The 24,676-nt window shown below is 38.7% G+C and overlaps 1 protein-coding gene across 6 annotated transcripts in view; it reads left to right on the forward strand.

The window, feature by feature from the left end:
• Nucleotides 1–23,547, forward strand: part of LOC136858040 (diacylglycerol kinase theta) — a 559,022-nt gene extending 535,475 nt beyond the window's left edge. For 5 of the 6 annotated variants that reach the window (XM_067137265.2, XM_067137270.2, XM_067137266.2 and 2 more), the window contains one exon: nt 22,420–23,547. In XM_067137265.2, coding sequence (XP_066993366.2) covers nt 22,420–22,551 — 132 coding nt within the window. In that variant the 3' untranslated portion in view covers nt 22,552–23,547. Of the gene's footprint in view, nt 1–22,136 lie in introns of all 6 variants that reach the window. The other variant, XM_067137267.2, reaches the window with a different exon arrangement.
• Nucleotides 23,548–24,676: the final 1,129 nt, after the last annotated feature.

Here is a 24,676-nt window from a genome sequence, read left to right on the forward strand (position 1 = left end):
TTTTATTGGTGATGACTTCTGGAAAGTCCTTTAAGGCGCGTCGCAGCTCCTCTTCTTCATTCAGTCGAAGATCGTTAACTGGATAACTCCCAGGTCTACATCGACTTCCGCATCCTTCCGAGTCCGGAGATTTCCATCGTTGCAAGTTATAAAAATTCATTGTTTTTTAAATCTGTATTGAAAGTAACTTCTTTTAAATATATAAAATTTTATTGTGTGTTATTTTACACCTATTCAATACAATCTATCATGTTTCTCCCCTTCTAAAGGGCATCATCAGCCTTATCATTGCCTCAGTACCAAAAAACGGTACCTGTTTAGCTATGACATAATCTCAAAATTCTTATAATTTATAACATTAACATGATGTATATTCATTATTGAAGGAACTTGATTAGACATGAGAATCATTAATATGCTAAAGGCCTAATGCCTTGGTCAAGAGTAAAAAGTGATTAATTAACCAATATGGTACAATAGACATTGGTAAAATTGAAGTAAGTTAAGTTAAAACATTTTTAAACAAGATTTAAAAAGGTAATACATTCCAACACATAAAGTTTTGACATATTATTTAACTATATTCTCAGATCTCCAGTAGTAATTAGTTCTCATTCAAAGGTTGATAAAATTCGGTGTTTGCAACTTCGAAGGTAGAAGTTATTTTATTGTTGCATTCTTAATTGAAGGCTTATTATTGAGTACTGTATTTGGTGGTGCATTAAAATTGTAGTAGTGTTATTAACATCTTCTTTTGTATACACTAATATTGTGGTGTTGGTGTGCTGCGTCTATGTTGTAGCTTTTTAATGTTAGCTTGTTGATCAAAAAGAGAACAGGCTGTGGGACAGTTGTGATGTCATGCTGTCGGGTGTATATAAGCTCTGTAAAGGGAGAAGTTAGAATTAACCAGATTAAAAATGTAAGAAACATAATGGAAGAGGGTAACCGAAAAAATTATAAGTATTGCTGTGTTGACACTTACATTTTGCCCACTTGAATGTTACCTTGATGTGTGAGTACTGGTGGTCGCCGATGTTCTGCTACGCATATTGTATGTGTGGCGTCTCGGTGGAGGGGAGTGGTCTTACGAAGGCGGGGCTATTGGCTTGCGGTTGCGCGTGATGGGAGTTCATTGCGTCTAGTGGGAAAGAGGGACATGATGTGTTTATTGGCATGATGGGAGTGTTTATTGTTTTTGTTTTTAAAACCTTACATAAAATATTATCTTCAAGATTTAACTGATGGAATAGGATTGGTAATTGTTCATAAAGAGGACTTTTAATGTCTATTGGATCATTTAAGTTTTAATTTACATTATATTTCTGATCTAAAAAAATATAAAGTTTTTCAAATTTGGTCATAAGTCTGCCTTTATCGACTTTTTTAAAAATCTAGAGATCGCATTCGATTGTAGTAAAGCTATGGCCTGAGTCTCTCATATAATTACTCATAGCCGAGAATTTGTTATGTTTTTGAGCGTTGAAATGCTCAGCGTATCTAGTTAAAAAGCTTCTCCCAGTTTGGCCCACATTAGAAAAATTGCACTCAGTACATTTAAGCCTATAAATGCCCAAACCAGAATATTTGTTGTTTATAGAATGGATTGTGTTACGGTTGAAAAACAAATTTCGATTTGAATTCCGAGTCTTGAAAGCAATTTTGATTTCTTGCTTTTTTATGGGATTGGTTACTTGATGTATGATTGGGTCAGTATAAGTGAAGGTTGCATATTTTGATTTTTTAGTTTTTATTGGAGAAAGATTAGTGACTAACTTCAATTTCACCTTACTGATTATTTTGTTAATGATTAATGGATTGTATCCATTGAAGCTTGCAATTTCCTTTATGATGTTCAATTCCTTCTTTAGATTGGCCGCCGAAAGGGGAATTTTCAATGCTCTATAAACCAAACTGTAAATTGATGCTTGTTTATGTGATTGTGGATGCAACCCAACTATGTTTTATGGTTGTAGGGGTAAAGGAAGGTTTTCTAAAGATTTTAAAATCAAATTTTTCTGATACTCTTGTGATTGTGATATCTAGAAAGTCAATCCTTAGTAAATTTGATGCAACTATCTAAACTGTTGAAATATGTTAGGTTGTTATCACTATTGTTCAATCACTATCAATTATTGCCAACGTGTCATGGACATAGCGAAGCCAAGGTGATCAAATACGTCAGCCACATGTTAGTAGATTTACTGGCACGTAAAAGAACTCCTAGGGGACTAAATTCTGGCACCTCGGCATCCCCAAAAACCATAAAAGTAGTTAGTGGGACGTAAAGCAAATAACTTTATTATTATTATTATTATTATTATTATTATTATTATTATTATTATTATTATTATTATTATTATTATTAGATGCGAAAAAGACCAGAAAACTGATCACGCAAAGCTCACTTAGAAGTTGTGCATTTCCTTCTTTGCCAGGCAGCCTTCAGTTTTTCTCTCATCGTGGTTCTTCGTTCTTCTGTCCACTTAGCTCCTGTCTTCTTCTTGTGGTTCTCTGACTCTACTTCCCACTTGTTGATTTTCGTTCTGTAGCAGGTTCGGTTAGCGATGTCAGCCACTTTGATTCCTGATTTTTCCAGGTCTTGGCGGATTTCCATTGTCCACCTATTTGTTTTGATGTTTTCTGTTGCCTCAAGTAAGATTCTTGTCAGTCTGTTTTCTGGAAGGCGTTTGATGTGTCCGTAAAATTTCAGGCGTCTTTTTCTGATGTCGGCCGCAAGGTTTGAGAGCTCCTCGGTTTTTGTACGAGATTGCAGTCTATATCCTTCGTCAGTCAGTTTTGGGCCGAGAATTTTTCTGATGATTTTATGTTCCTCTTTCAGGATGTCTTCGAGTACTGTTTTCCTGTGGAGATCCAGTGTTTCACTCGCATATAGTATTTCAGGTTTGATGACAGTGTTGTAATGTCGAATTTTGGTGAAGATTGAAAGGCATTTTTTGTTGTAAATGTTTTGCGTTTGGCCGAGAGCTCTCTTCATTTACTGGATGCGGACCTCGAGGGCCTTCTGTTCTTTTCCTGTTGGTACTATAATTTCGCCGAGATATCGGAACTCAGTTACTTTTTCAATTGTGCCAAATTTCGTGTTCAAATTCTGGAGGCTGCAGTGGTTGCACATGACCTTGGTTTTTGAGAAGGAGATTTGTAGGCCGAATTTTTCTGAGCATTTCTTGAGAGTTTCGATTTGGCTGATTGCCTGTTGTTCGTTTGTTGCAAGGATCGCGAGATCATCTGCAAAAGCGAGACAGGAGATTTTTACATGTCTTCTTGTCATACTTAATGGTTGCCAATTTCCTTGAGCTTTTAGAGCTTGTTCCCATTCTCTCATGATTTTGTCCAGGGCTATGTTAAAGAGTAGTGGGGAAAGTCCATCTCCTTGTCGGACACCGGTTTTTATCTGAAATTTTTCAGATATATTTCCCATGAATTTTACTTGGGAGGTCGTGTTGGTGAGAGTTAGTCTGATGATTTTTTGAGTCTTGTTGTCCAGTCCGTACTCACTCAGTGTTTGGAAGAGAGATTGCCGGTCAATGGAGTCGTATGCTTTCTGGAAGTCCACAAAGGTGCAGATTGTGGGTTGTTTTCTTGTGTGTCGTAGTTTCAAGATGGTTTTCAGGTTGAGTATCTGTTCTGCACAGGATCTGTGGGGCCTGAAGCCCGCTTGGTATTCGCCTATGAGTGGTTCTAGTTGTTCCTGTGTTCTTTGGAGGAGGATTGCAGAGAGGATTTTGTATGTGACTTGCACCAGGGAAATTCCCCTGTAATTGTTCACATCTGTTCGGTCACCTTTTTTGTGAAGTGGAACGAGGAGGGCGTTTGTCCAATTTTCTGGTAGTTTTCCGTTATCCAAATTTCTTGTATGATTTGTGTGAGTTCTTGGAGAGAATTCTTTCCTAGATGTTTAAGAAGCTCTGCTATGATGCCGTCGTCTCCGGATGCCTTGTTGTTTTTCAGTCATTGTATGTGTCGGTGTATTTCCTCTTGTGTAGGTGGGGATGAGTCTGGGTTTGGGTTCGGGTGGGGTTTAAGTGGAAACCTCTCCATTGGTTCTGGGCAGTTGAGTAGTGACTCGAAGTATCTCGCGAGTTCCTTGGTGTTTTCGTCATCTGTGAGTACCAATTTTCCATTTTGTTTTCTGAAGCAGAGGTTCTTGGGCGTGTACCCATTTAATCTGTTGCGGAAGACGCTGTAAAAATCTCTGGTGTTGTAGTTGCGGAAGTCCTGTTCGGCCGACTTCAGTTGGTCCTCCAGGTATTTCCTCTTGGTTTGTCTGATGAGTTTAGAGGTCTGTCTGCGGACTTCGCGGAATTTTTCTTCGTTTTCAGGTGTACGGTTGCTGATGAAGTTCTGGTATGCGTTTTTTCTATTCAGTATGGCTTGGTCACATTCGGTGTTCCAAAACGGGTGTCTGCTCTTTTTATGTAGTGGGATTTGCTCTGATGCACTCTTCATGATTTTTTCGTGGAATTCGTTCCAAGTTTTGGCTGGGATTTTTTCCCATGTTTCCCTGAGATTTGATGTTTTTATTTGTGCTGTGTCCAATTTTTTGTTTGCCTTGGATTTCCGGTAGAAGCGTTTTGGGGTAAATTTCATTTTGATTCTTGTTAGATGATGGTCCGAGTCAATGTTGGCTCATCTGCGGACTTGAACGTTGTGTACTTCTTTTTGTGCTGGGAAGGAGATGGCGACATGATCAATCTGGTGTTTGCCGGAGCAGGTGTTGGGTGATTCCCATGTGAAGAGCTTATTGGGGTTTTTCCGTAGGGATGTTGACATGATTTTCAGGTCGTGTTGTTGACAGAGCTCGATGAGGCATTTGCCATTTTTGTTGGTCTTTTCGTGTGCTGAGAATCTTCCTGCGTTTTTTCTGTAGCACTTTTCTTTACCAATTTTACCGTTGAAATCGCCGAGGAGAATGATGGTGTCTTTTTCAGGTATTTTGATGAGTGTGGTTTCAAGTTTGTTCCAGAAGTTTTCTGTTTGTTTCATATCTTTGCAGTCGTTGGTGGGTGCGTGGGCATTTACAAAGGTATAGTGGCGATTTGCACAGCGAAGTCGTAAGGTAATTAGTCTGTTGTTTATGGGTATGATCTCTTCTACGGAGTTCACGATCTTTTTGTGTACGAAAAAGGCCATGCCTAACATTGGTGTGGCTTTTCCTACTGTTCGTGTTGTTTTGCTCTTGAAAATCCGGTAGTTACCATATTCTGACGTCTCCGACTCAGTGAGTCTGGTCTCTTGTACGGCGAGTAGCTGGATTTTTTGCTGATCTAATTCTGATGCTAATCTGAGAAGTTTTCCTACTTGTAGGAGTGTGTTTAGCGTGCCGATGTAGAAGGGCGTTTTAGTGGGAAGTTTGTGAGAGAGCTCCGACTCTCTCTTTCGTGTCAGCCCGGCTCCTCCAGAATCCGAGTGGCCGGTTGCCGCCTTCGTTTTCAGTTGGCGGGTGGATTGGTTACCACCGGAGTAATGTTGTTCTTACTTGCACGAATCATGGTGTGCTTGTTCTCAAGCGATTCGGTTGATCCCGAGGGATCGGAGTACAATCAGGTGGGTGAGTTCCTGAAGGTTTTCTGAGGCAGCCGCTCCAACTCGGAGTACAGACGCTGACCAGTTGCCGCACCAAATAGGTGAACAGACGCTACTGGATTTATTATTATCCTATGCCGTTGGCCATCTAGTGGCTCTTCCGCCTTTAGGGGCAGTTTCCCACCCCAAGGGCAAGAGAGGGCCCTGAACCTCTACCCGCTCATCCGCCCTCCGAAGAGGCCGTTGGCACTTGGTAGAGGAGGACCACTTATACCGGTGGTCACTCGGTTTGTGGACGCAGTTTAACGTCATGCCCGGGACATTATTATTATTATTATTATTATTATTATTATTATTATTATTATTATTATTATTATTATTATTATTATTATTATTATTATTATTATTATTGTTATTGTTATTGTTATTGTTGTTGTTATTATTATTATTATTATTATTATTATTATTATTATTATTATTATTATTATTATTATTATTATTATTATTATTATTATTATTATTATTATTATTATTATTATTATTATTATCAACCATAAATGAGGCAAAAATGTTAAAATATAGGTGCTTACAACTGCTGTGCTGATCTAGTCAGTACATTTACTGTTGGTCATTACTAGTATTTAAAATGAATTTGGTGACCTAATCAGGCACTCGGTGTTATTTAGCCTTTCATGGTAGATTTTATTTATTTCTCTTGTTGGTTACAGTGTTACTGCTTGACACAAGAACTTTAGGTCAAATGCGAGAGAATTCCCCCCCCCCCCAATATCAGCATCATGTATGAAATTTTCATTCATTAATATAGTTTTTTTCATTTTAAAAATGCACATGATGCTTATATATTTTTCAACTGAAATATATTGTTTGTGAAATAATTTGTACAAATTTGTAGTCCCATATTGCTCATTACTGCATAAAATGATATGCCGACCCGGCTGGGACAACAAGCAATGTCACATGCTACGCTATTGTGCAAGTGCTCTACGCTACAATATAGGCCTGGTATAGGCCAAGGCTGGAAATCCTCTCACCTTCTCCAAACATCACCTTCACTGCTCCAAATCTCCTTGGCCTGAGAGAAGGCATAACCTTCTAAGAGGCCTGCCATAATCTCCCCACCTCAGGGTACGGAATGAACTTTTTGTAGTAGTAGTCTTACACTGCCTAGCCGAACAAGTCAGGTGACATTAGGTACACCGTCAGCTTTCCGCAGAGTGTCTTAAGATACCGTGGTCCATCGTTTCCATACAATGCATTGTTAGTATATGAGTTTTATTTGTAATTATCTAGCAACTAGCTGTTGCCAGCCAAGTTGGACTGGCAAAGTTCTCCGTAATTACCTATGCTATCGGTCCAGTTACACCCCCATGGCAGCTAACTTGTTAATTGATATTAGTAGGATAAATAAACTGGGTTTGTATAATGATGTTGGTTGATGCTCATCTTTTGCTGACTATAAGTGGGGGAAGAAAGTGAAACTAGCTGGTTCTCTGAAAGAATGAGGTATTGGAGCTATATTTTTAGGAGTTTTGGTTTGATATGTGTCATCATACTCGGTCACTGGAGTTCCTTCGGCAACTTCTAAAACATTATGTTGTAGATTTTTGTGCCAGGCATTGGATTACAAGTCATTTTTGTTACTCATCTTCTTGTGGATTTGGAATATTGAAGATGAAATCCTATTGTTTTCCGACTCATGTTACTATTGTGACCCATTATAGCATTGTAGACTATTCTTTCACGTGGAAAATGTTTTCCTTAAGGGAGATATTTTAGGTGCATGTTGTAGTAAGACTCTAGTTCTAGTGGTTTTAGTGTTATACATCATGTTTGACAGACTGTAAAACTTAAATGTTATATGTAACTGAGTCAACACTGATAAAGAATGGCTTCCTTCTTAACAAAAAAAAAAAATCTATGTTACACAGAACTTCCCCACCCATCTCATATAGAATTGATTTATTATTGGCCGTATATTCAGAAGTAGTGCTTAAAATATCCATAACAGTTTCAAGGTTATTTTGATTTATACCAGCTACTCCTCGGCAACAAAATCTTTCCCCAGATGAGAATTGGATACCACAGTTAGATTTATGGTAGGTAAGTCAGAGGGTCTGCACCGTTGTTCTTTTCAGTGTAACTTAACAGTCTTTCATTACAGTTTGCTTCATTAGAAGTCTTTCATTGTGAAGTATTTGAACACACTGCACTTTTAGAAGTTTTAAAGTTCTTTCTAGCTATTTTAATTACCTGGAATTTAAATTGTTTGAGTGACTTCTCACAAGTAGAAAATTGATGTAAATGGAGATCTTTGTTGTTTCCAGTATTAGAATTACAAGAAAATGCACAACACAGGGGCATTAGGTTGCCTGGTGGCTATGATCGTTAAGGCATCAAGTCTATAGTGTCTGACACCGTAGTTAGCCACTTTGAGTCCCATTGGTCAAAAACATTTTCACGTTCAGATTGTTGACCAGCAGGGTAGGAGAGGTGGTGGTATACAATTTCTAATTTTAGATTGCGTGCCAAAAGCCTGAATTCAATTTCAAATCTCTCTGCACTGAGGTGAGGGTGGAGAAAACTAGGAAAGGGCAGAGTAGGTTTCCAAAGTTTTATGGGAAATGAGGAAAGTAGGGGATCAGCAGTCACAACATTTATTATAATATTCGGAAAAATAAAATAATAACAGTGAATAGTTTGAATGATTTTGAAATAAGTTTTAAGATCAAACAGTGTACACATGTCCTTGAGCCAAAATGACCACCGGTTGTGCGCAAGATAACGAATATAAATAAGACTGTTGTCTTATGAAAGCTAACAAAAAATTCAGAATATCTGAAATAGTTATATATTAAATTTGAAGGCTGGTCCAAGCCAGACCGATATTAAACTTCAAGACTAGATATTAAAGCTATCAAGAATTATGAAAAAGTGGTCTCCATGACCAATAGATTAACAAGGATTCTAAATTTGATTACAAAGTTTGAAACAAGACTTTACAGCACTAAATTCTCCACCAGGGAGATAATTAAAAGAAATGGTTGCCAAATATGAGACCAGCAATTAAATAGTCCAGCACTGCAGTGCTACTGAAAAATCTTCAAAGACTGAGCTTGATAGCTGCAGTCGCTTAAGTGCGGCCAGTATCCAGTATTCAGGAGATAGTGGGTTCTAACCCCACTGTCGGCAGCCCTGAAGATGGTTTTCTGTGGTTTCCCATTTTCACACCAGGCAAATGCTGGGGTTGTACCTTAATTAAGGCCATGGCCGCTTCCTTCCCATTCCTAGCCCTTTCCTGTCCCGTCATCATCATAAGACTCATCTGTGTCGGTACGACGTAAATCAACTTGCAAAAAAAAATCTTCAAAGGCAAACCAGCTCATAAAATAGTAGTCTTCCAGAACTAGAGATGGCTGGCCAAAACATAGTATAAAATATTCATAAGTTTGGTGCACAGCTTTGTGCAAAATACAAAGTCCAGGCTGCCATTAATACAATTCCGTACAAAATAAGAATGCCGGCCAAGCCAGCTGCTGGAGTGTCGAAATAGTGCTCGACTAGACATGCCGCAGTTTTAACAAGCAAGCAAGCAAGGCCCGGGTCAATGGCCTCGAGCAAGGTGAAGCGAGATGCATGTCGTCAAAATGCCGCCTTCAGTGCGTACGGCGAAATTTCGGCCTGGACGATCAAGGCAGCATTCAAGCTGCCGCGGAACAGCAATTACGGAGAAACCTTGTTGAAAGTGAGGGCTGTATCCTGTAGAACTTGATTAAGGCAGTCCTTAAATAGCGCTGTGGAAGGTTCCAGATACGACGTAAAATAGTGCTGTAAGGCTAACAGAAATAATTACACAACAGTACATAAGAATCTTAACAAAAAATACAAAATGGTGAGAGAAAGGAAGTCCAGAAAAAATATTAATAATTTCCAATTAATTAATATAACAAAGGAAAAAAGGCAAATAACAAATGACCAATGAAAAAGCAGAAAGGTGCAGAAGAATACATTCTCGGTACCAATTAGAAATGGTGACGCAAACAGTCATGTCAAGGTGATGCAACCAATCAACAGGCTAGAAAAAATGACATACGTCAGCGGAGAAGAGAAAGAAAATAGGCAAGCAGTATTCATCCAACGTGTGACATAATTGCATTTTGAAGGGAACTTATATTAAATCAACAAAAGATTACCAAACCGAAACAATTAAGGTAAGAACAACATATATAACATAAATTCAGACAAGTAGGAGAGGTACCAAAAATAGTGAAAATTGCCAACAAATCGTACGTTCATGGGCGCATGAACCAGAGGGCATATGATGCTCCTGATGGTGATTCATCCATCAGACAAGGACGTTAAGCTTTGAGCAGACCCCTTGGTGCTATTCAACAGGAGTAGGCTATATGCTGCCACCAGGTTTCACCTTCTTCCTTCCTTCTATCAGATACCAGTCATACAATTCATCTCATTAACTCGTCTAATGAGATTGACATCAGGAAGGACATCTGATTGTAAAAACTCACTATGAAGATTTATCTCACTTCGTACCCAACCCAGTAGAGAAACACGACAAGGGTTGGATCAACACAAGACTGAGACATCTTGCAACTATCACCAGTTTATTTAAGAGCTGCAGTAATGTAGTTGTGCTCACACTGCTGTCTAATACTGAACTAGCTAATGGTAAAAGTAACGTCACAGTTTTCGACACCTAGCCATTTATCTTTGTAATGTGTTATCGGATTCTTATGCGGAAAACACCGTTGTGCTTCTTTATTCAAGTACTCAGTTTTTAGTTTTGTATCATTTTATACCTGATTGCTCCATTAGTAATGAGAAATGAGATGGTGTTTGTTTGTTTGTTCCAGATAGACTCAAAAACTACTTGACCGATTGAGCTGAAATTTATTAAGGATATAAATTAAAATCCTGTCACGCAAGGGTTATTTTGGATTTTGGTGTATTTCACTGTTTTGAACTAGTGGGGGATTTTATAGAGGTATGCCCCAAATTTGAGCAATTTTTGCCCTACAGCAACTAAAATAACAGGTAAAACATTGGCCCTATCAAAAAATGAAGTACACTGAATGGTCTTAAAATTAAATTTTCTAGAAGAAATGTTATATGGTATGGATTTTCTTTGTAACTCTAATGGTTTTAGAGAAAATTCAGTTTCCTTGTGTTTTTGGCCATGGTCCACCGTGAAATAACTAAAATAACAGATAAATGGTTGGCCCTATCAAAAAATGAACTGCACCAAGTGGCCTTGAAATTAGATTTTCTACAAGAAATATTATTTGAATTTTCTTCGTAACTCCAACGGTTTTTGAGAAAATTCAGCTTTCTTGTGTTTATGGCTGCAGCCATCTTAACTAATAAATAAGCTATTCATTTTGTGCATAAGTAGGAGTTTCGTGAAGCCAAGTTCATCATCATTTGTGTAAAATCATCATTAGTTTGTTAATAGGCCAATTGAAGAACGAGAGCACAATTCTGCAGGCTACAGTTGTTTTGTTCAGAGTGCTAAGCATGCTTACCAATAATTGAGAACTGCTATGGGCTATAGTTTATTTATTCCGCCATTTTAATGATCGTCATCGTAGCTTACTATGTTTGCATTCTGTGTTTCTATCTTCGTAGTATTTTGCAAGTTTAGGATTCATATTAGTGGGTTTATAATTCACATTTCATTTTGCATCATTATCATGGTCCTATGTTTTCATTTTAGTAGGAATAGATTTCACATTTCATTCTGAATAGTCTTAGAATTCATCTCTCTTATTCAATTATTTTGAATATTATATTCTTTACAGTCACCCATTTTTATTTATAGTCAAATCTTGTCTAATATTTTATGATGAGACGTGGTGCGACGACCACAGGCCTCGAGCTGATTCCGGCATTGGTGCCACTTACTATTGCCAGACTCCTCCTGTAATCTTTCCTGTGTGACCTCCCTTTGCCAATTCTTGTTCTTTTCCAACGCCAACGGTATTTTAGTCACAACTAGTTTTATGTGACTTGCTCTCGAGTGTCAAGTGGGCATAATCTATATGCACTGCCTGACAAAAAACGTTAAGCACCCAGAAGGAGTGGTTGAAAGTGAATGAAACTACATATGCTGAAATACCATGTACCTTTATTGAACTGATTACAATATGGGATGAAAGAGACAAGGCCGTAGGCAGTTATTATTATAGTTGGAATGTTGGTGCCAGGTCAGTAGGGAGTCGCACCCCCACCCCCCCACCCCTCATAATGCATGCCCTTATGCAGTTTGGAATGGTTTCAAACAGCCTTTGGATCCTCTCCTGAGGCAAGTTTGTCCACAGTTGTTGCAGCTGTCCCTCCAGATCCCGCAGGTTGCTACTGGGACGGAGTCTCCTTTCAATGCCATCCCATATGTGTTCAATAATGGAGAGGTCCAGGGATCTTGCTGGCCACAGGAGGACCTCAACATGCTCTATGCAGTCCATAGACATACATGCTGTGTGTGGATGTGTATTATCTTGTTGCAACACTGTCCCAGGGTGCTGTGCCATAAGGGATAGGACGTGCGGACGCAGAATGTCTGAGACATATCGCTATGCCGTCAAAGTCTGCCGAAGCACTATTAGAAGTGATCTGAACGCATATCCTATGGCTCTCCACATCATGATACCAGGGATTACGCCTGTGTCTCTTTCCACAATTAGGGCAGGATCTGCCCTCTGCCCTTGCCGCCGCCAAACTCGCACATGATGGTTGTCGGAGGTTATGGAGAAGCGGGGCTCATCACCCAACATGATGCGATGCCAGTTGTCCTCTTGTCCATGCCTCCCAAGCAAGGCATCACTCCAAACACAGGCGATGGTGTTCTAATGTCGATGGCAACCAATGCATGGGGCAGTAGGACCCCAATCCGGTGGATGTGAGTCATCGAGACATTGTGCGGGAACTCACAGGATGTTGTAGAGTCTCCAGTACATGTTCGTGGATTGTGGGTGCCAAAGTTATGGGATCCTGCAATGCTTGGTGCACCATACAACGGTCCTCCCTCAGGGTGGGTGTTTCTTGGTCGACCCGAACCTGAACGACGTGATTGGGTGCCCTTATGTACCCATTAAGTCCAACATCAGGCCACTGTGACATCTGAATGGCCCACATGCCTGGCATTTGCACAATACAACCAACCAGCCTCATGCAGTCCCATAATTTGGCCTCTGTCAAATACTTTCAATTGGTGGATAGACTGTCTAACGCATCTGCGAGGCATCGCGGGTGCTTTGTACTGTACGTAGTCCTCTCTGCTTAACTGTCTGACTCACAGCAGTTGATTGGTAACAACTTATCAACAACAGGACGGTGCCATCATGAATGCACTCTGGTGGGCATTCTACACGTTACAGGTCCTTGTAAATCTAATCATTTACTCACACATCAATGGTATGCATGTACACCAAAATGGGATAATATTGGACCACTCCATCTGGGTGCTTAACTTTTTTTGTCAGGTGGTGTATTTATGTATGTACTCAACGAGAAGGTCATAAATATTGTCTACAAGAGTGTGTTGTAAGACATACATATACTTGGGGGCCAACTTCACTTACTTACTTACTTACTTACTGGTCGGCATTACACTCCATGTAAATCCTTGGCCTCCTTAATCACCTGCCTCCATTCGTCCCAGTCCTCGGCTGTCCTTCTCCAGCATTTTTTCCTTCTCTTAAGCTGTTTTTCTCGCCGGGTTGTCACCAAGTTATCTGCTTTTCCTTTAGTATGTCTTAAGGTATCCGTAGCGTTTGTCCTTTTACGAGGTAGGGAAGTTAACCCTATGCCCAACCCCCAACCTGGAGGACCAGGGTATCACTCTTAGTTTGGATCATCACCTTAAAACTGTCTGGCTTGGGTGGCCGTACCAGGAGCATTTGCTCCCACTGGCATAGCTCTAAGGATAATTTGAACACGCAAGCCTCCAAACACCTGGCAAAATGTATTTACCTCCTTCATTTAACAACTTCAATTCTTGTTTATAAATCCATACAAAGAATGGGTACTTTAGCTAGTCATGGATACACTGTAGGAAAATATATGCAGTCATTCTTCAGGGAAAACTGGGATCTAGCACATCTGTTTTCATATTAGTAAGTTATTTATGAAAACTATGGAACTCCAGCACAAAGACTAAATGAAAATGCTGACAGAAACACAATAGATGAGGAGTGGACAGTTTGTACCCCCTGTGGGTGGGGACGGTAGAATAACACCCACAGTATCCCCTGCCTGTCATAAGAAGAGACTGAAAGGGGACCCAGCTCTTAATCAGGCAGCATGGGTTGGCAACCATGGGGCTGCTAGCTGAGTTCTAGCATTGCTTCCATTGACTTGTGCCAGACTCCTCACTTTCATGTATCCTATCTGACCTCCCTCGGTCAACACTTGTTCTCTCCTAGGGAATCTTTCATTTTCATGCCTTTCATGGCCCTTGTCTTTCTTTGGTTGATACTTTCGTTATTCTATGTGTCGGATCCCTTCTATTTTTTTACCCTCTGATTAGTGTTAATAAAGAATGGTTGCCCAGTTGTACTTCCTCTTAAAACAATAATCACCACCATCACTATCTGGACAGTTGTAGGGCTGCTAAAGAAATGTTGGCAAGAAAGGCTAGATCAAATATGAATCAGTGGATAACTCAGGAGGTACTGGACCTGACTGACAAACAGCAAAAGTATGCAAAAAATGAGGAGGGCAGAAAAGAATACAGACAATTAAAGAATATACAGTAGATAGAAAGTGTTAGACAGCTAAGGAAGGAAGTCTGAAAGAGAACTGCAAGTATGTTGAAGATTGTGTATTTGAAAGAAAGATAGATGCTGCATACATGAAAATCACGGAAACCTTTGGAGAAAGGAAAACTAGGTGTATGAATATTTAGAGCTCAGATTGAAAATGGGAAATAAGACAAGGCAGAAAGATGGCAGGATCATATTCAACAATTGTATCAAGGGAAATAATTAGATGATATGGTTCTGGGTTCTGGAACAAGAAGAGGCTGTTGATGCTGATGAAATAGGAGACCCAATTCTGAAATCAAAATTCGATGGAATTTTGAGAGAGCTAAATAGGAACAAGGCACCTGGAATTACTGACAGCCCTAGGAGAATCTGGCTTGGTGAGGTTATATATTTTGTGTGTAAGGTGTGTGATATAGGACAAGTGCCTTCTGATTTTAGACAGAATGTTGTTATATCTAATCCAAAGAATATACAGTAGATCTGTACAAAAATCTGTCTGCAGTGATAAGGATCAAGGGCTATAAAAAAGAAGCAGCTGTCCACAAATGCAGTTTGTCCCTTCTCATTTTCATTTCATTTTATTCCCCTCAGAGCATTGACAATAATATCAGACAGGTAAACATTAACTACAAAATTGAACTATTGTAATGTTATTATCATGCACAAGGCATAACAGAATATTTTGAACAGCTAGTGTTCTACTGCTTGTTCATAATCATATAACACCATGGCTTACCACTTGGTTGCTGCGGAGTGCCATACGGGCTTGTGACGTCATGCGAAATCGAGTGCTCACATGCTTTTCTATACTAATCCAGACACTGTTCACTAGAACATATCGTCGCTGCCGGGGCAAAACCTCGTATGTGAAATGTTTTAGCTTAGAACTTTGGCCAGTAAGGTTCTGTAATCTAAGGTGCAATATTGTGTGAACGTTGTCAAGGCATTCTCGCTCTTCATAATGTATGTGCTGCGGGTCAGTATATCTCCAAAAATATTATCACATAGGAGGTTTTGTCCTGGCAACGACGATATCTAGTTTACGTTAGCTTGGAGGTCTGCAAAAAGGTCCTTGGGAGAACACTGCACCATTAGTTTAGTATCTATTGCTTGCAAAATTTTAACACATTATTTACAGAAGAATGGAAAGACAAGTTCGAGCTGAGTTGGGAGTAGATCAGCTTGGATTCAGAAGTAATGTAGGAAAAAATACAGCAATCCTGAATTTATGTGTGATCTTTGAGGATCAACAGTGGAGGAGAGTGATTTGATGAAATTTGACCAAAAGAAGAGATAGAATGATAGGACACATTATAAAAAACCCACATTTCAAAAGCTTCCATTCTCTTTCTTTCTGAGCTAGTTATTGTCTCGGCTCCAGATGGAAGTCTTTAAAAACATCAGGTGGCATTTTTAGATCTAGCAAAAGCATTCATTAATGTTGGTTGGACCAATCTGTCTGAGGTTTGAGGATGATTGGAATCAGACACCGAGAAAGAAAGATATTTGCAATCTGTACAAAAATCCGTCTGCAGTGATAAGGATCAAGGGCTATAAAAAAGAAGCAGCTTTCCACAAATGCAGTTTGTCCCTTCTCGTTTTCAATGTTTATATAGAACCAGCACGAAGGGAAATCAAAGGAATTTGGAAAGGGAATAACAATCCAAGGAGAAGAAATAAAAACTCTGAGATTTGTCAGTGATATTGTTATGATATAGTTATTTTACCTGAATCTACAGAAGGTCAGGAGAAATTGCTGAATGGTATAGACACAGTCTTGGAGAAGGAGTACAAGATGGAAATAAATTCAAAACAAAAGTAATGGAATGCATCCGTATGAAGTCCGGTGGTGGGGGAAATATTAGATTAGAAAATAAAGTCTTAAAGGAAGTAGATGAATATTGTTATTTGGGTAGTAGAGTAACTAACAATGGCAGAAATAAGGAGGACATCATCAATCAATCACTACTGATCTGCATTTAGGGCAGTTGCCAGGTGGCAGATTCCCTATCTGTTGTTTTCCTAGCCTTTTCTTAAATGATTTCAAAGGAAATTGGAAATTTATTGAACATCTCCCTTGGTAAGTTATTCCCCTTCCTATAAATGAATATTTGCCCCAATTTGTCCTCTTGAATTCCAGTTTTATCTTCATATTGTGATCTTTTCTACTTTTAAAGACACCACTCAAACTTATTCATCTACTAATATCATTCCATTCCATCTCTCTACTGACAGCTCGGAACATACTGCTTATTGCAGGTTATAAATTTCATTTTTTGTCCGTATTGAAGATCTACTTGTAATACAAATTCTTATAATTTTGTTAATTACCACCTATTCAATACAATAAAAATGTAATAAAAACTCACGAAAAAGGAGCAAAACATGTACCATATCAACAACTTAATAAATATATAAGTTTTTATTATGTTTTTATTGTATTGAATAGGTGGTAATTAACAAAATTATAAGAATTTGTATCACACATACTGCTTAGTCGAACAGCTCTTCTCCTTTCTCCCAAGTCTTCCCAGCCCAAACTTTGCAACGTTTTTGTAACGCTACTCTTTTGTCGGAAATCGCCCAAAACAAATCGAGCTGATTTTCTTTGGATTTTTTCCAGTTCTTGAATCAAGTAATCCTGGTGAGGGTCCCATACACTGGAGCCAAGAACACTGGACTAGCACGAGCAAGGAAAGCTTTTCTTAAGAAAAGAAATTTGTTCACTTCAAACATTGATATATGAATTAGAAAGATATTTTTTGAAAATCACGAAACTGTGATGGCCAAGAACTTGAATCTCATCAGAGGTGCAATAAGAGACAGACATTACCTAAGAAACAATTCAGAATTGGAACCCTCAACATCCTCACTCTCACTAACAAATGTGAAGAACTCGGAGCCCTTATGGACAGGCGCAAGCTTCAGATATTGGGGTTGAGTGAGACAAAGTGGAAAGGCTGTGGAAAGAAATCTCTGAGAAATGGATATACATTATATTGGAGTGGGAATATGAGTGAATCAAAAAAATGGAGTTAGTCTCCTCCTTCACAAAGATTAAAATGTACAGACAAATGCCACCTTGTGAATGGATCGTCCAGATGAGATTACGAGATGGAAATGTGCATCATACTTTATTTCAAGTATATGCACCTCAAACAGGATGTACCGCAGATCAGAAAGAAGAATTCTTGAAGAACAATTAACAAAGGAGGACATCATAATTATGGATGATCTGAATGCTCAAGTTGATAAAGAGAGAAGGTTTTGAAAACATCATCGTACCTCATGGCTTTGGGAACAGAAACTGAAGGAGAAAATATTATTGATTTCTGCATGCGAAACAACTTAAGCATACAAATCATATGGTACCAGAAGAGGGAGAGTCATAAAATGACAAGGTACATTTGGGATGGAAAGCTCAAGACCGATAGACTGCATCATCACTGATGGCAAAGCTGGTCATTATGTTAGTGATGTCAAAGTCATACCCAGTGAGTGTCTAGATAGTGACCACCAGCAATTAATAGCTGATCTTAGAGATGTCCATGTCCCCAAAGCTAAGTGCATGAAAATGCCAATGATCAAGACCTGGTTGTTGAAGGACTCAGAGAAATACCAAGCAAGGATAACAACAGAATTACCCAAAACTGAGATTGGAGGGGTAGAAGAAGAATGGACCTTGTTTAAAGAAGCTCTTGTAAAGGAAGTTGAGGAAATCTGTGGAGAAACAAGTGCAAAACCAATAGAGAAGGAAATGTCATAGTGGAATGACCGGGTGAAGATAGCAGTAAAAGAAAGAAATATGCTAAAAAGAAAATTAGATCAAGTCAAAGAAAAAATGTGGAATAGAAGAAATGAGGTAGAAATTAAAGAGTAAGCACAGGAATATCAGACCAAGAAGTTGGCTGTAAAATGACTAATCCAAGAAGAAATGAAAAAGTTCTGGGAAGACTTTACTACCAGGATAGAGGAAGACTGTAAAGGAAGTAGAAAGTTACTATATGAAGTAAAAAATAAAAGAAGTGAATATGGAAACATCCTTGCGCTGGGAACAAATGTTGGTAGTTTAATGAGAACAGAGGAAGGGATCAGAGAAGAAATGGAGAGGTACTTCAGCATGTTGTTAAATGGAGATGGAGACAATACCACCACCACCACTAACTATAGAATAGATGAAATCCAGAAAAACCAACCCCCGTTAACATGGCTTGAAGTCAAAACAGCACTAAAGAACACCAGGCTTTGATGATCTCATGTCAGATACGATATAGGCAGCAGGAATATCAGGCTTAAATTGGCCACGTAGAGTGCTCTCAGTGACCTGGGACGAAAACAGAATCCCAGAAGATTGGAGAAAGGAATCATGATCCTACTGTTTATAATGGCCAGTAGACGGAAATTTGGAAACTATAGGGACATAACGTTGTTGTCACACACCCTGAAGCTGTTGGAAAAGATCATCAAAACAAGACTTAGGGAGATAGTGGAATCTTTGCTTGAGGAAGAACATCATGGATTCAAGAAAGATCGAAGTACTATGGATCTCATTTTTGCCATAAGAATGTTTACAGAAATGTAATAAGAACATTGAAAGAGTCTTGTGATTACATTTTTGCACATTGAAAAGGCCTATGACAGTGTCCCTCAGAACAAGATCTGGAAATGCCTGGAAGACTTCAAGGTGCCAAAGTACCAGATTGGCAAAGTGATGCTATATCAGAATTGCTACAGCAGTGTTCAGATAGGCAATGGATGATCAAAATGGTTTGAGACAAAGAGAGGTGTCCAACAAGGAAGTGCCTTATCAATAGAGCCCTGCGCAGATATACAAAATAATATCCGCATTCGCACTTCCTTCTTCTGCACCCGCATCTGCGAATGGTTATCCGCATCCACAAATTGTTATCCGCAGATATTGTAAATAATTAACTACAGTGTATTACACCCAAGGTATTTAAACTGATAGATCTGTTAACATAATACATTAGGCCTGTCAGCTGGCACCAGAACCCCTACAATCACAGGTTTATGAGGGATTTTCTCTTGTGATAAATACCAACGTATTGACCTTTGTTCCTTCCTTCCATTAATTCTAGGCAGAAGCCTGGTAGGCTCAGGTCAGATTTACAGCATTATGGTCTCAAGGCTCTTTATATATCACCATTCCCCCATACTGCTGTCGAGGGTCGCCTAATCGCCAGGAAAATTAAGAGTATACCTGAGTGAAAATCAATAAACGTCATTTAGAAATTATCAGCAAAATTATCCGCACTGCCAAACAGTTTGTATCCGCCAAGACACTAACTTCCCAAATATCTGTGGATTTATTCATCCAGGGCTCTACCTAATAGCACTCTTGTTCATAATAACAGTAGGCAAGATCATAAAGTCTATCAAGAAAATGGACAGCAGACCAACTGCCCTGATATTCGCTGATGATGTGCTGTTATATGAAGAAACAGAAGCTGAAGTACAGAAAAAACTGACTGAGTGGAACAATGTGTTCAATAAATTTGAGATGAAGATAAGTAAAACAAAGACTGTAAAAATGACCATCGATAGGAAGGAAACAAACGCAAAGCTATCTTTGGAAGGAGAAAAATTAGAATCAGTTTCTCACTTCAAGTACCTTGGAAGCACAATCTCCAACGACAACATTGTCAAGTAGAAAATACTCAGCAGGACACAGAAAGTACCAAACTTTTACAATCAAGTCATAAGTCTACTGTGGGACTGCAAAATACCCCCAAAAAAAAACAACCCTGTATCACACCTACTGAGTACCAATTCTCACATATGGTTTAGAGGCATGTACTCTACTAAACAATGACTACAGCAGAATTCAGGCAACAGAAATGAGATTCATTAGAACTATGAATTAAATTACTCGAAAGGACAAGTCAGGAATTAAGTAAACAGGAAGGTCCCTTTCACCAGTATAATAAAGAATTGTAGGCTTCAGTGGTTTGGGCACATTATGAGAATGAAGAGCAAGATACCTGCCAGACAATACTTCGATCTTACTGTCCAAGGAAAGAGACTAAGGGGAAGGCTAAGGAAATGCTGGACAGACAACAGTGAAATCAGATGTGGAGGAGAGAGGTCTCAAATGGGAACATGTTCTGGAACAGAAGATGTATGCAGACAGGAAGAGATGGCGAGAACTTGTACACCACACCTGGGAAACTGGATTTGGAAAATGATGATGATGATGATGATGATGATGATGATGATGATGATGATGATAAATTTGTTATATTCTGTTACATAATCTTACAAACTAACTGACTTGCAATGATTTCACACAACATTACATATACATTAATTTACCTTGCTAGGGATGGACAGCATTTCTGATTAACTGTGTTGTGCTAATGGCAATTCTGGAAATGGAAATACATTCATGGAGAGAATATAAATATTTTTATACAGAAGTGTAGATGTAGATTTCCACACCTAATTTGTAATCATCATAATTTACTACCCATACCCTCTGTTATTAAACAAATGAGCAAGACTGTTTAGTGCCATGGCATTATTATGAGCCAGGATCACACCTTTGCAAAGCATATTAAGCATCTTTGCTTTGTGTGCTACCCTTATTACTGAATAACATTTCCACATACCGATACCAGGCAGCATTCACAACAGATAAAAACAATAAAAACTTCATTACTATATTAAAATATCTCAGGAGGTATGCTGCCAAGAATCAATTAAACTTACTATCCAGGAGAGCTGATAAGGTGTATTATATAGGGGCAACTAGAACAACTAAAGCATAGGAACACAATTGCTACTACCACCTCAACCAGTCAGAGAAAACTAAAGCAGTCAAAGCATGTCTGTACCATCTGGACCTTGATATTTATGTTTTGGTATCACATACAAGTTCTGTACTCATGTACTATGTTGATGGTGATTTATAGTTTCTGTTGAATGGGAAGCCATTTTCATTGCAGTCATTTTATGAAGTAAAAACATTTTGACCTCGAACAAGTGATATTTAAGGCACTGAAGTTTTTCACAGAGCATAGTGATAATGCGATGACATTTCAACCACTTGGTTTAACGTTCTGAGTAGCCTCTTGATGCCAAAATGGTTCTCATTTCATACAGACTATAAATAAAAAATATTATAATAACTTGGATCTCAAGGGAGAAGGCTTGTACGTAAACAGTCTGTGGATATCGATGGAGGTTTAATTTTTGATAGCATTTTGTGAGTTGGATTTTATGAGAGGTGGGGGTTTCTAGTAGCAGGAAATTTTGTACAAAGCTTCTCAACCATATGAAATGTTTTGTTTTTCACAAGACCAAATATCACCACAACTTCCAGCTTCCTCTTTGTTCTAGAAATTGTCATAATCAGTCAAAATTTGTGTCTGTGTTTGGAGTGCCTCTTAATATTTTCCTCCTCTTCTGTCAGATATGTCATCCCTTAAGCTAAAATGAACTTGCCAGTACTGTTAGAGTCCTATGTTATCCAGTCTAAGATGCCAAATACAGCCTAATTTATTCCTGAAGCCACTTGCAAGAGCTCTTTTCTCAGGTTACTAATTGTCTCACTTATTCTATTTCCATGGTGTTAGTTGAACTAAAGTGTGGAAGAATGTACTTGTGCATCAGTATTAATTGTCCTCTGGTTTACACAAGAATATTTAGATAACTGCAACTTTCTTGCTAATTACGACGCACCTCTAGATTAAGGTCCTGGCTCCATATCCTAATAGTCAGAAGCATGTGCCCATTCCTGAACTAATGACTTCCCATTCCTCTTGACCGCAGGCAACCATGCTGAAGAAAAATAAGATGAAGCGGCGAAACACTGAACCCTCGATCCTGCCAGCAAACGGGGAGGGGGGCAAGAGCAGTGACGACTAAGCTTTCCCTACCTTCCACTGGGTACCTGCTTCTCTAAGCTTGCTGCAGCTTCTTTTTATCTTTCTTCAAACAGTAGATTTTCCTTGTATGTACATTTGGCATCCACTTTTTGCATATTGACATCAAATTCTTCTCTTTCCTTTGCACTGTTTTTTTTTTGCTCCCCTCCTGTTACCCTCCCCCGTAGGCCACAATGTTGAAGAAGATGAAAGGCAAGATGAAACGACGCAACACGGAGCCGCTCATGTTGGTGTCTCCAGGCACTCAGTTCGTGCTACCACCCGACTCTTCAGCGAATCACAACAACACAGCATTTTGAAGAAAGAAGTTGAGTGGCTTGTGCAACACACCAAACTGAACCAACAAGTGTTTGTTGGTTGTTGTTACTATTTATTTTTTCATTGTGATTATCACCATGTAGATAATAGTAGACATCATTTCCCTACCTTCAGAATTCTGTGTGGATCTGCTGTTGATTCACAGGCCTCTTTTGTCTATAATGTGTGAATCTGCCTGTTGTTACATCCCATCAACTGGGAGAGGGCAGAGATGTGTGGCTGCATGTACGCTTACTTTTTGCATTTATGTTTTAGTAATGTATACTGTATTGTACATTAAAGTATGGTATTTTACCAAAGGACTTGAACAGAATTGGAGAAGTTACAATATATTATTGTTATAAACCTGGCATATTTCTAGTCAAAAAAATACATGCCAGACTTGAGAGAAATCTCACAACGAAGTAAGCTGCAAATTTGAGAAATGTATTAGAAACTAGCTCAAATTTTGCTTCCAAAGCATATTGGTAATACTGAAGTGTTATCAGTACATATGACTTAGTTTTATTCTAAGAATGCACTGAGTGCAGTAACACTACAATTTGTGTCACATTAAAAGAAACATTCCATGAGATTTAATCAGAGGATGGCAGTAGCCACCTCTTACTCGGACCTATGTAACCAGCAGAATTTCATAAAAATATTTATGAGTTCTGTTTCTAAGCACATCCTTTGGATGAAGTTGCACAATATTGGCCCATTATACTGGCCAGATTCTCTGAGCACGTTCTACTAGAAGGCAATTTTTGAATGGTTCCCTGTTATGTCGATTTGTGGGTGTTTTCTCCAGTGATTTCAAAGCTAGTGTAAGAGGAGTTGTCATCTTCACTGTGATATGTCTTCAAGTGGATGCAGGATATTGTGTTGGAATACATATAGGTGTGGTGAGAGTTGGTGTCATCCCATTAATGGGAAGGACTATATTTAGGCACTAAGCAAGACAGATGAGACTGGAAGAAGATCAGAGGGTCCCTGAACACTGGAAGTAAGATACAATATGTTTCAAAGTTTGGAGTGATTGTTAAGTTTCAAAACTAGGTGCTAGAATCTTTCAAGGGAGACGTGCCAGGATCTGGTTGGTGCTTGATAGACTAGTCAAACCTTAATTGTAGAATCCCCCTCAAGTTGAATGTAAAAAACCGTGCGTCATGTCTGTTCTCATTTGAAATGCTAAAGAAATTACAAAATTTTGTGGGAGTCTGACTCCTTGCCGGAGATGGATTTCAGCCTCCCCATTCCTAATCCACCAGAAGTGTATGGGGCTCAGTTGATCACGAGTTACTAATCCGGAGTTAATCTCGTGAGCAATACGCACAGCTGGTGGATTAGTGAAGCTATATGTTTACCATGGCATCATATTGCTGTTGCATTGCATTATATTAGCTAACGTTACGTACAATCTATAATATAACTCAATGTGCTATGTTTTTCTGTCGTTATCCCGAAGCCTACGTAACGATTGAGATGTTCGGGCATCAAATTGCACAGACTCATTAACGAAAAGGCTCTCATGCTTCCAAATCTTTTGAGAGTCCTTCTCGTTCAGCCGTACGTTGTCGTCTGTACTATTCTTGGAACATATGCAAATTTTGTGCATATAGTATACATGCTATTTCATTTTCCTGGAATGGTTTGACTTAACGACATGAAAGTATTTTCTTGAGTCTAATACAAATCCATCAAATGTAAATCATCATGTGATAAAATAGTATATTATATTATAAATTGTGAACATAGTAATTAAATTGTAAAATATAAAAACATGTAGTGTATTTCTCTTCCCAGTTCCTACCCCATTTCATATGAAAATTATTATTGTTTAATGTTTATCTTGTTATTTACTGTTGATTATGTGTACTTAACAAACTCATTACATTTTGAGGCTAAACATTAAAAATAAAAGTAATTTATTCAAACAGTACAGAATTTGTGAATCTAACCCAATATTGTGTGTGATTTGATTAATGAAGACATCAAAGGTAAGACAGCATTGGGATTATTGATGTTTTCAGAAGCAGAAAATGTTTGTGAAGTATCTCAGAAGTAGGTCCTTTAACCATCACCTAGAAAATATGAGGAGCAGAGTTGTTATTTACTGATATTTTT

Source organism: Anabrus simplex, chromosome 1 (genome assembly GCF_040414725.1).
Source record: "Anabrus simplex isolate iqAnaSimp1 chromosome 1, ASM4041472v1, whole genome shotgun sequence".
Taxonomy (NCBI): Eukaryota; Metazoa; Arthropoda; class Insecta; order Orthoptera; family Tettigoniidae; genus Anabrus; species Anabrus simplex.